This window comes from Tasmannia lanceolata, unplaced genomic scaffold (assembly GCF_043159265.1).
Source record: "Tasmannia lanceolata isolate RefF3 unplaced genomic scaffold, GAP_Taslan_0.1 ptg000018l, whole genome shotgun sequence".
Lineage (NCBI taxonomy): Eukaryota > Viridiplantae > Streptophyta > Magnoliopsida > Canellales > Winteraceae > Tasmannia > Tasmannia lanceolata.
In genome coordinates, this window is record NW_027518695.1 from 4,395,348 (window position 1) to 4,406,153 (window position 10,806).

The 10,806-nt window shown below is 40.2% G+C and overlaps 1 protein-coding gene and 1 non-coding gene across 3 annotated transcripts; one reads left to right on the top strand and one right to left on the bottom strand.

Moving 5' to 3' along the window:
- Positions 1 to 1,011: 1,011 nt before the first annotated feature.
- LOC143849825 (magnesium transporter MRS2-1-like) lies at positions 1,012 to 10,612 on the bottom strand. Of its 2 annotated transcripts, XM_077359033.1 has the most exons (6): positions 9,835 to 10,586; positions 2,750 to 2,878; positions 2,340 to 2,672; positions 2,203 to 2,250; positions 2,037 to 2,097; positions 1,346 to 1,450 (listed from the first exon to the last, which is right to left on the bottom strand). In XM_077359033.1, the coding sequence occupies exons 1-5, from the start codon at positions 10,429 to 10,431 to the stop codon at positions 2,083 to 2,085; spliced, it is 1,122 nt and encodes a 373-aa protein (XP_077215148.1). In that variant the 5' UTR covers positions 10,432 to 10,586; the 3' UTR covers positions 1,346 to 1,450; positions 2,037 to 2,082. The 2 variants fall into 2 exon arrangements, with proteins under 2 accessions (XP_077215149.1, XP_077215148.1); XM_077359034.1 differs by lacking the exon at positions 2,037 to 2,097 and having other exon boundaries at positions 1,012 to 1,450; positions 9,835 to 10,612.
- LOC143852135 (5S ribosomal RNA) lies at positions 5,357 to 5,474 on the top strand. Its single transcript, XR_013236706.1, has one exon. It is a non-coding gene; the product is annotated as a 5S ribosomal RNA (ribosomal RNA).
- Positions 10,613 to 10,806: the final 194 nt, after the last annotated feature.

Genomic DNA, 10,806 nt, shown 5'->3' on the forward strand with positions numbered 1-10,806 from the left:
CACAATCGAAAATTTTCCTTATTTTCAAGTAAAACTACAAACCTACTGGACCTAGGGATTTTTTTTCATGGAATTTTTTTTTTTTTCCATATTTTTTTTTCCCTATCCGAAGCTAGGAAAAGATGAGCCATGATTTTTATATGCCTTAATCTTACGGATAGGATTCTCATTACCAGAATCATGTGCGTCACCTCATGATGGTCTACAAGATCAACATCTCGATTACACATACATGTCCCTGTGCAAGAGCCATCACTGGATCTTTAGGATTGATCATGACAGTAACAACAAACGATTAACGTAGTTTCATAAACTTGACGGCTTTCTCACTCAATAAACCACTTGTTAGGTGTGGTGCAGCATTTCTTGGAATACTCTGTAAGGTTTTGATATTTAATGGGAATTTGTAATCCCACTCCCTTGTTTCAACAATGGCAGTGTATTGTTTGCATATTTATAACTAGCTTTTAAAGGCCGTTAAAACCTGTTACAATTACGAAATATTCTCAATTCCCAACCAGAAAAGTGGTTTATAGCTCTTAAAAGCCAGCCAGAAAAGTGGTTTATAGAGTGTCAATTGTTCAAACAAAGGCGAGTGGTGATATCATTTTCCATATTTATACGGCTCAAACTCTCGTTTGTTGGTTCAAACTTCAAGCATAGTTCAGATTCCTCCTAGATGAAGGTTTGTGAAATTCCAATGCCCAGACACACCTCTTTGACTTAGAAACTTCCCCATTAAAACCATTGTAAAAATGTAAAATCTGTCTAAATTTCCATGAAAATATGATTTTTCACTAGAAAATCCGTTACAGTTCGAAGCTGTTGATCTGTTGCTCTATAACCAGATCAAGCAGGAATCACGATTTCCATGACAGAAATATGATCCTAACCCTTTGCCAAGAAGGCCACGTCAAGGAAATTCAAAATGGTTACCGGATTACATAACTGCCTCGCCCCCAAGTAGTGGCACATAACCTGTAACTTAGATTGTAGAAAGAAACCTGTAACTTATAAATCGCTTAACAAACTTCTGCTTGTTAAGAAATAAATTCAAAATTTTACATTGAAAGAGTGAATGAAATGAGAGTTGCAATTTATACACAACAGGTGAATGAATGGGAGGGCCCTCTTTCACATATTGAGAAGCTATATGTACAAAATGCTATGAATGAAAAACCTCCTAACTTCTCATTCATCTCGGCTATTTGTGCTTTATCTACAAGGGCATAAGTCTTCTGTACTTGAAAAACCATAAAAAAGCAAAGAAAATAATGATACCACATATGCCAGTGATAATAAGAACCCACTTGAAGGCGCCCGCATCTTCAAACAGAGATATAGGGAAATTCATTCCAAAGACGCCTGCTACGACCCCAAAAATAGCTACCACAAAAGTTGCAGTTGTAAGCAGCAGCTCAAATTGGATAAGTTGATTCCGAACATTGTCCTGAAGAGACGAAGAACTCCAAAGTCAATAATGCTTATATCCCATTCAGAGTATGACTATGAGACTGAAAATTTTTTGAGCTCAATTTCGTCAAGGGAATGAAACCACAGTGCACTGTTAACTAAGTTCCCCAGAGTGTGGCATGTGTCAACTAAAACTTCACACTGTTTGCGCTATAGAAATGTCTGATCAGTGCAAATTTTGCCCATTAAATGTTAATTATTATTGGGAGATGATTTTTTTCAAACCCCCAGTATGGATACACCCCACTTTTAATGTGATTTGACGTCAAAAAGCGTTATAGTCTGACCTATGTAAAAGGGGGGTGTACCATCCTAAAGGGAGGTGGGGGTGGGGAGTGAAAAAATCATCTCCCTTATAGCAGAATATGTGTGGTATATATGGTGCCCAGTCACATGATCTGAAATGTTGATCTGGTCATTACGATTGAAGTTGGGCCCTTGGTCAACCTTTTTTTTTTTTGGTTTACTGTATTTGTATACTTAAAAGAATTCCCATGATTGGATGGTTAAGATTGTCCAAAGCCGTTCATTTTTTGCACCACGCCCATCCATGATGACCTTACCAGATGAATGACCTAGATCACATCAATGTGTGCAACCTATGCCAGACTACAGACACCAACACTGAAAAAAAAGTGCCTCACATAAGGACAATTCCGCTTTTCAGAAAACCATGATCGAGATGCATATTTATTCCAAAAAGAAGGAAGAAAGAAAAGGAAAACGCACCAGCTGAATGTTGATGAAATCCTCTGTGTCATCAATGTACTCCTTAAGCTGGGAAAATGAAAAAATATGGTTAGATGTCCATGCTCGTACGCATGAGAAACAAGAAGAGGGGCTACAGAGAACTATATGCAGTATACCGATGTGAGCTTGTTGAGGGTGCTATCAATGACCACAAAGTATGCTTCCAACAACATTTCCAACTCCTCTATGTTCTCAGTGTTACTCTCTGAACTCCTCATACTCTGCCTGCTCCTTGCAAGGCTCAAACACTTCTCCAGCCTCCGTGTTTCTGGCGGTGAAGAAACAGGAGAAACCGGAGCGGAAACTGACATTCCGGCCCCACTTGAACTGTGTCCTAAAGATTGATCACCACCATAGAATGATGATTCCATCCGCATCTTCTTTTCAGTGAGATACATTTCAGCCATATCACCATCATCATCCATTAGCTGCTCTATCTCGTCCCTGACCTACACAAACAAAACTTTAGAAGGGTTCAGAAGCTGGGTAACATATATATGAACAGAAAATGGCATGTGGAAAGTACCTTCTGAACTCTCCGGGTCAAAGCGACAAGTCTACTTTTCAATCGACGGACACGTTCCAAATTCAAGGTACTAATCTTTGACGTAAGTTCATCTAATAACGGGTAGGCTTCAATTTCTAATTCTGCTGCCTGATATACATGGCAAATTGCCAATAACATTGAGTTTCTAATTTAGACACTGAAATTAATAAAGGTCAGCCTTAATAGTATTATAGATTAATACGAATATGATCCAACCACTGTTATGTCTTTCAGATTGATCGGGCTTGGAAAAAACAACTCTTGCAGCAGGCCAAACAACAGAAAAGAAAGGGCTAATTAATACATAGGGCTGTTATTATTCAACTTTGGCACCCAGATAGGAGAAGATAAAGGACTAAGAAAAGAGCAATTATTTCCATTCACTAGTGACCATATTGCAGAAATAAAATACAAAAAATACAAGATCACAAATGAATGACAGACATAAAAAAAACATAGAATTTTCAAAGATATGATTACCTTTTTCACATAAAATGCACAAAACAACATGGTTGCCTCTGTTCTTGAGTGATAAATCAAATGATCAAGTATATTCTTCACTACAAATCTAAAGATTTCAATGGGTAATCTTGTGAAATACCCACCATAACATAAGGACAAAAGGTTCAAGTGTCACTCTTAAGGTGACAGAAGGTACATGAAATAAGGTACAAAAATATAGCAAACAACTTAGTCTGCAAAATCCAGTCTTTAAATTTCCGTTGTTGATGTTAAAGGCAACTTACAAGGTTATGGAAATTTTTTTATCCTTGCAGGCAAAGAGGGTTATGTTTTCTTTGGTGACTCCAAATTAAAGTAGTTTTGTGGCTGGCTTACAAAATTCTTGATGGTCTGGTTGTAGCCAATGAGCCCATTAACTTGGCTAGGGATGGGTCTAGCGGAGTGCTTCTAAAGATTGACCTTGAAATCGCCTACGATGACTTAAATACCTGAGCAAATGGATATCTTGGGGTATTCCTAGTTTCCTACCCTTCATTTTTCTGTCCTTATTAAGATCAAGGTTTCATATTTCGATTTTGGTATGCGTTTTGGTCGTGCGGGTTCGGATGGAAATCATGTAAACTTATGGAAATGTATAGAAACATATGCAAATGACAAACAATTAAGATGAAATCTCAGGAAGTGCTAGAATAAGCAGAAATACACACTCAAAATCCATCACGTGACAAAAAAAACCCCACCCAAAAGATCAACTCATCACTTCACTCAACTCAACTCTCACTCCTGAAGTTCTTTTTCAAGTCCTTGATATCCCAACACCATAGGATCTTTGGAAGGCTCTTCATGACTCTTATTCTCAGCAAATTGAATCTTGCATGATCCAGTTGAGGATGGAAATTCACAATTGCAAGAAAGTGAATCTAAGTGCATCTAATTTTTTGTAGAAACTTAAAAGGCATCTTAGATCATTTTGCTGTCATCCAACAATCATTAGACAGGGATATGTGATGTTTAACACCTTTTTCTCAGACGCTTGGAGCTCCCTACTTTTTTCGAGCTTCGTGTACTTCTGTTACAGCATGAGGAAATCTTATCTGCGACCCCAACAACCACTAAATCTACCACGAACCAAACCACCTCTTCTAAGACATTCAAGACTATGTTGTTGGCTTCTCTCCTCATGGTCGTGGGAGGGGCTGCGGGAGTGGGTGTGGGTGTGGGTGTGGGTGTGGGCGTGGGCATGGGCGCGGCTGTCAAAAGTTCAACACCCTCTCGATGACTACTAAACTAGTTCTCGACCTGGGAACTACATTGCTCGACCTATCCAGGGAGGCCACCAGCGTGGATTGTTCCCTACACTATTAGTTCCTCATGGACAACATCATTATCCTTCTCGTGCAACCGACTCCACTACTTAATCATATTGGGGCAGATCATCTCCTCAATTCACACTTGGGTGTCAGATTTCTGGGGTGCCAAAATCATTTAGCTGCAAATTGTGACCATTGGTTCGATACCCAGTATCAGACATATTGGAGATCTCTCTCACAACTCCATCAGAAGCATCTTGGGTGATTGGTTCCGGAGCCACCCATCACATCTCTAGTGATGCCAGTAATCTTTCTTCTTTTCTTCCTTAACTTGGTTCCTCCCAAATAGTCATGGTTAATAGTTCCCCCGTACCAATCACCCATGTTGGTTCGGCTTCCGTTCCATCATCTTATTCTTATTTTCATGTTTCTCATATGAATTTAGTTCCTAGCCTTCAAAGAAATTATTATTGCGCCACAATTTACTTCTTAGTTTAAATGTCTTTTTGTCTTTATTACCTCCTCTGTATATGTGAAGGCATTCGTCGTGGGAATCATTATTTCTGAATGCACCATTGATGCAGATAGTAGGCCAAATAAGTGTCATATTTGCCCATTAGGATTACCAGGCATTTATTCCCATTTTATTTAGTTTTTTAGGATTTTATTTCCATGTTATTTAGTTTTAGGGCTTTTATTTTCAATATTATTTAGAATTAGGGAATTTGATTATTTTCCATGGAATTTTATTTCAGTTGCCTATAAATAGGCCTCATGTATTAGGAATAGTAAGTTTGATGATTAATTGATTGGAGGGGGCGATCATACAGGCACAAATGCACTGATCCCATCAGAACTCCGACGTTAAGCGTGCTTGGGCGAGAGTAGTACTAGGATGGGTGACCTCTTGGGAAGTCCTCGTGTTGCACCCCTCTAATTTTTTGTTATCAAGGCACCAGTTTCAGGTACTGGTCCAAGGGCAGGGTTCGAATCCTTCTTCTGTCTAGCCATGTGGAAGACCAATGGGTGTGGAAACCAGATTCCCAAGGCGGTTTCTCAGTCTTCCGGGTAATAGATGGTGTGGGGAGAGGGGCATCGAAACATGCCAATATCCGGAAAACTATAGCTCCTCCTCGAATCTCCGCATTCCTTTGGACTCTCTCCCACCGGGGAGTCAATACCTGCGATCGGTTAAAAAGGCGTGGCTTCCCCCTTGCAAGTCGGTGCGTTCTGTGTAAAAGCTCCGAGGAAACAATCAATCACCTATTTCTCCATTACCCCTTCACCTCCCAGGTATGGATGGGTATTATTAAATTCTTCGGTATGTCCTGGGTGTTACCCGGATCGATATCCGATCTGATATTAGGCTGGTCTGGCGCTTTTATCTGATGCCATGGCGAATCTTTCTATAGATCGGTCCCTTACGCAATCACTTGGCATGTATGGCGTAAGCGCAACAACCGAATTTTCAAGACACTGAGCGAGGCAGATCTCACATACTTTGGATGTAAAACTATCACTAATCAAATGACATCTTGCCTCTGGAAAATTGCCGTATTCTGTGGGCGACATCCTTCGGAACTGGTTCGCGGTCATCTCTGAGTGGAGACACAGAATGCATATTCAACCAATGTGGTCTCCGCCACCTGAAGGATGGATTAAATTAAGTTTTGATGCGAGCTCACGTGGTAACCCGGGTAAGGGGGAGTAGGCGGGCTCATACGGGATCACCAGGGTGCTATGATTATGTCTTATTACGGGCCAGCAGGGGAATGCGACGCAAATGAGGCTGAGGTCACGGCTCTCCTCCACGGTTTGAAATGGTACGCAAAGCACAACCTTGCTCCATTGATCATCGAAGGCGACTTTGCAAACACTATCGCTTGGGCCTTGAACAAGAATGTCGGACCGTGGAGGTTGGCCAACAAAATCGATGGAATCCGGGATCTGGTCAACCTGTTTCGACCATCGATCATTCACATGAGGCGATCTACCAATGATCATGCGGATATACTAGCAAAGGAGGGCGTTGATCGTGCTACTCTCTGTATTGTAGAGAATTCCCCTGAATAGGGCTTTTTCTGCTTCTTCTAGCATGTACTGACATATTCATTTGGGGACGTCTCGTCCCCTTGTATCAACTATGTTTTTCATGCAATAAAATCGTTAATTCTCAAAAAAAAATAAAAATGATTAATTGATTGGAGTACGAATTTTCTCCCATCTAATTCTTTACTTCTTCTATTTCTAGTTCTCTTCTTCTTCCCCTATTGTTCTTCTCAAGGAAGCAGGATTCTTCCCTGGGAGTGGGGAACCGCGATTCCCAGGTTCGCGAATTCAAAACGGGAATCTTCTCGAATCCCCAAAAACTGCGAATCCCGATTCGGATTCGCAGGAAACCCGATTCCCACTTATGGGAATCGAGGTTTATGATTCCCCGGAAACGTGATTCCCACTTTTGGGAAAAGCGGTTTAATGTCATGTGAAAAACGATTTTCTGACGATTCCCCAGAGATTCCTTAGCAATTCCCAACTCCCCAACGAGTCCCCGACGAATCTCTGGTGACTCTTTGGCGACTTCACGATTCCCGCTTCCGACCATTCCAAGAGCCTTCGATTCCCGCTCTGACAACCTTCAATTCTTCTCCTTCTCTTATCTTCTTCCTCTCCTCTCCTCTTTCTTCTATTTCTCTCCCACAAGCCTACATCACCCCTCCTCCAGAATCTCTAAGGACACCCCCTATACCCGCTGGACCTGGATTACCCAAGTTTGAGCCATCAAAATTTTAATTTCAGCATTTCCTGTGTTGGGGGATGCCATTCATGTACAATGATCTCCCGCCTTTCAACACTAAGAAAAACTTCCTTCCACCCCACCCAAAGAGCATATGAAGAGACAAAATAAAAGGAAGATATTTTACCCAAGCAATAGAGAAGGCTATGACTTTTATGAAGAGAAAAGGCAGAGATTTAGAAACACCATCGAAAACTCTTGCATTCCTTTCTCTCCAAAGGACCCACAGAGTGGCTAATAAGCACACATTCCAAAGGATCTTCCCTTCATGCCTCGAAGGAACCAACGACCAACCTTCTAGTAGATGTTTAAGATTAGATGGGAAAACCCATGAAATACCAAACCTGAGAAGGATACTACTCCACATTTCCCTGGCAACTTTGCAATGAATGAATATGTGATCCACCGATTCCCCTGCGCCTATGATAAGGCACAATGATCTACTATCAACATCTCCCTTTGCCTTAGGAAATCAATCGTCTGAATCCGACCTTTAAACGTCGCCCAGCTGAAAGTGCAAACCGAATGGGCGCATGGATTTTCCTTACTTTTGCTTCAATAGGGGGCATAGGGCTAGGCACCGGAAATTTCTAATAAGATTTGACAGAAAATACCCCAGAAGAATCCCAGATCCAAACCTTCTTATCCTCCTCTGCCTGGCTGATATAACAACTCTCTAACAACTCAAAAAACCTGGATAGTTTATTGTTGTTACGCATAGATTTTCCATACGTTTGCTTCAAGAATGATGCTCTGTATGTTCTTTTCTGTTATTGTTGTTACGTTACTGATAGTTTATTTTACAGCCCTTTTATTTTTTAGATCATTATAGAGAATGAGTGGATTTTGGTAATGAATGGTTAATTTTACTCCTGACAATATGTTAACAAGTATTTCCCGTTACTGTATAGGATTACTAATCATGAAATTTTATATTTAATTTAATGGTTTTGAAAGGAAAATAGATAATTACTCAATTTATTCTTTTTTTTTAATTTTTTAATGGAATTGTTTTATATTTTTAATAATTTTTTCTAATTTTTATATATAAATCTGAAAATATCTTACGATTTACGATTCGAACCCTCTTACGATTTACGATTCAATTCCGATTTTCAGGACCTTGACCTTGATTGCAAGCATACAAGTGTTGAAAGGAGTGTCGATACGTATTGAAACACTGACACTCCCTTTCACCTTAGCCGAGTTCTTGTCTGAGTCAGGCTTTTGAAACACTGAAAAACAAACAAATCCGTACTATAAGTCATCCTCTATAACAGTGGGAACACATCTCGTATAAGTAGAACCTCATCGATAGCATTTTTTAAGACAATAATCACTTCATCAGCATACACTTGTCCCATCTGGATACCATCAGCATTTTAAGACCACTTTCAACTAAAAACTAAGGGCGGTTCCCTGATAACTGACAATCTTTTGAATTTCCAAAAGAACTCGTTATTACCACATTTCATATGACAATTTTGTGGGCCATGGCTTTCCTTATTTAGAAACTCAATATAAGCCGTTCACAAATCACAAATCAATGAAATTTATCTAGACTCTATGAAGCATCCTAGAGAAACCACACAGCTTAGAACCTCATACTTCATATCGAAGTGTTGTGGAGCACTCTTTCAGTTACCCAATAAATACATTCCATGTTCCTGAACCATAGATGTTAATTTTGTCAGAAGGATGAGCTTATATGAAATAACAACCCTTTCACACCTTGATAAATACAATTGGCTTCTCCCTCGGATTGACATTACATTTCGATGAAATATCTGCTGATGCAATGGACCTTAATACGTCGCCCCATCTCTATGAAATGGATCACCTCCTTGATTGCAATTCCATTTGGATTCAAAGGTTTGTATCCTGGCATTCAATGTTAAACACACAATATACATAAATCGTAACAATTCAAAAAAAAATAATCAATTCCTATAACGACATTAAAAATATTGCCCCTCTCTATGGAAATGGATCACTTCTTCAATTGCAAATCTATTTGGATTCAAATGTCTGAATCCCAGCACTCAAGGCTTCAAGGAACAGAGGCACACAAAATACATACAAATCTTATAGCGATCCAATCAATCAATAAGTACTTTTCCTGTATTTCCTCGATTTAATATTCTTTTGGGTTTCCATGTTCATCCAAATATTCTATAATTCTCTCTGCCATGGTGGTGTTCTTTACATTATCATTTTGGTCTTCAAAGACTGCTCTTACGGATTGATAGTTTTATAGCCACATCCTTGCAATTACTTCATCTTCATAAATTTATGGGAAAAAAAAAAACCATTTCTGCCATGCCTGTACTGCTTACATGATCAAAATTCAATAAAATTGAGAACACAAAGCATTCATCTCCAAACACATATCCATCAACAGATTTAAAAAACAACAAAAACAAAAACACAACAATAAACTCAAAACTAAATTCCCCCTTTTTTTTTATGAATGGTTCAAAACAAAATTCCCTACGCACCTGAGCATCAAGAAACGTACACGCAGCCTCCAACGCCACTTCAAGCGCCCTAAACTCGAATGGCAGATAATCTGGCGACGAGCTCCCAAACACATCATCATAATTCATCCCAACTCTCCTCCTGCTCAAATCCGCTCCCCCTCTATCCTCCCTCCAGGCCTCCCCAACCGTCAGTTTTCTCTGCAACTCCACCACATACTGCAACACATAATTATCCAAAGAATTCAAGAGAAGAACCTCATCCGCCGTGATTATACATCGAATCTGCTCGAGATTTACAACAATCGCTTTCTCTCTTCCAAGAATCGTCGAAGGATAGACGAAGAGAGGGTCGAGGAGGCGGAGATCTCGCGCAGGGAGATCGCATCTACGCATCATGGTGAATTTATCTACCTCTATGATTTGAGAATTCCCTAGGGCATCGACGCGAATCCAAGAACGAAGGCCTTGGCCACGCTTTTTGAGCCCTAGAAAATCCATGCCTTGGAAGAGAGGGCGACCAGAAGCGGCGGATGAGCGAGAAGAGATTTCCCTAGGGTTAGAGTTTGTAAAAGAGGAGGGTTTTCGAGGGAGAAGCGGTTCTTTGAGGTCCGCCATTAGAGGAGAGGAGAGGAGAGGAGAGAGCTCCAAAGCTATAGAAGAGAAGAGAAGAGAAGAGAAGAGAAAATGAGAGGTTAAAAGGTTTATGAAAAATATATACGCGGTATCTGTTCGACGATTTGCCAAAATGAAGGGGAGGGAAGGGGGAGGTGAGGGTTTGGTAAAAGGAGGAAAACAAAGATGGTTTACTTATGTTATAAGCGAGTCATGAAAAGGGCAAAGATGAGAAAAATGTGGCCTTTCGTGGGTGGGGAATCTGGTGTCGGGCAGGTTCTTTCACTTTCCGGGTATCGGTGTCTCTCGCTGGCACATGCCGACATGCGTACGTGACTTTTTTCTTTTCTTTTTTGTTTTTTGTAGGTCATGCGTACG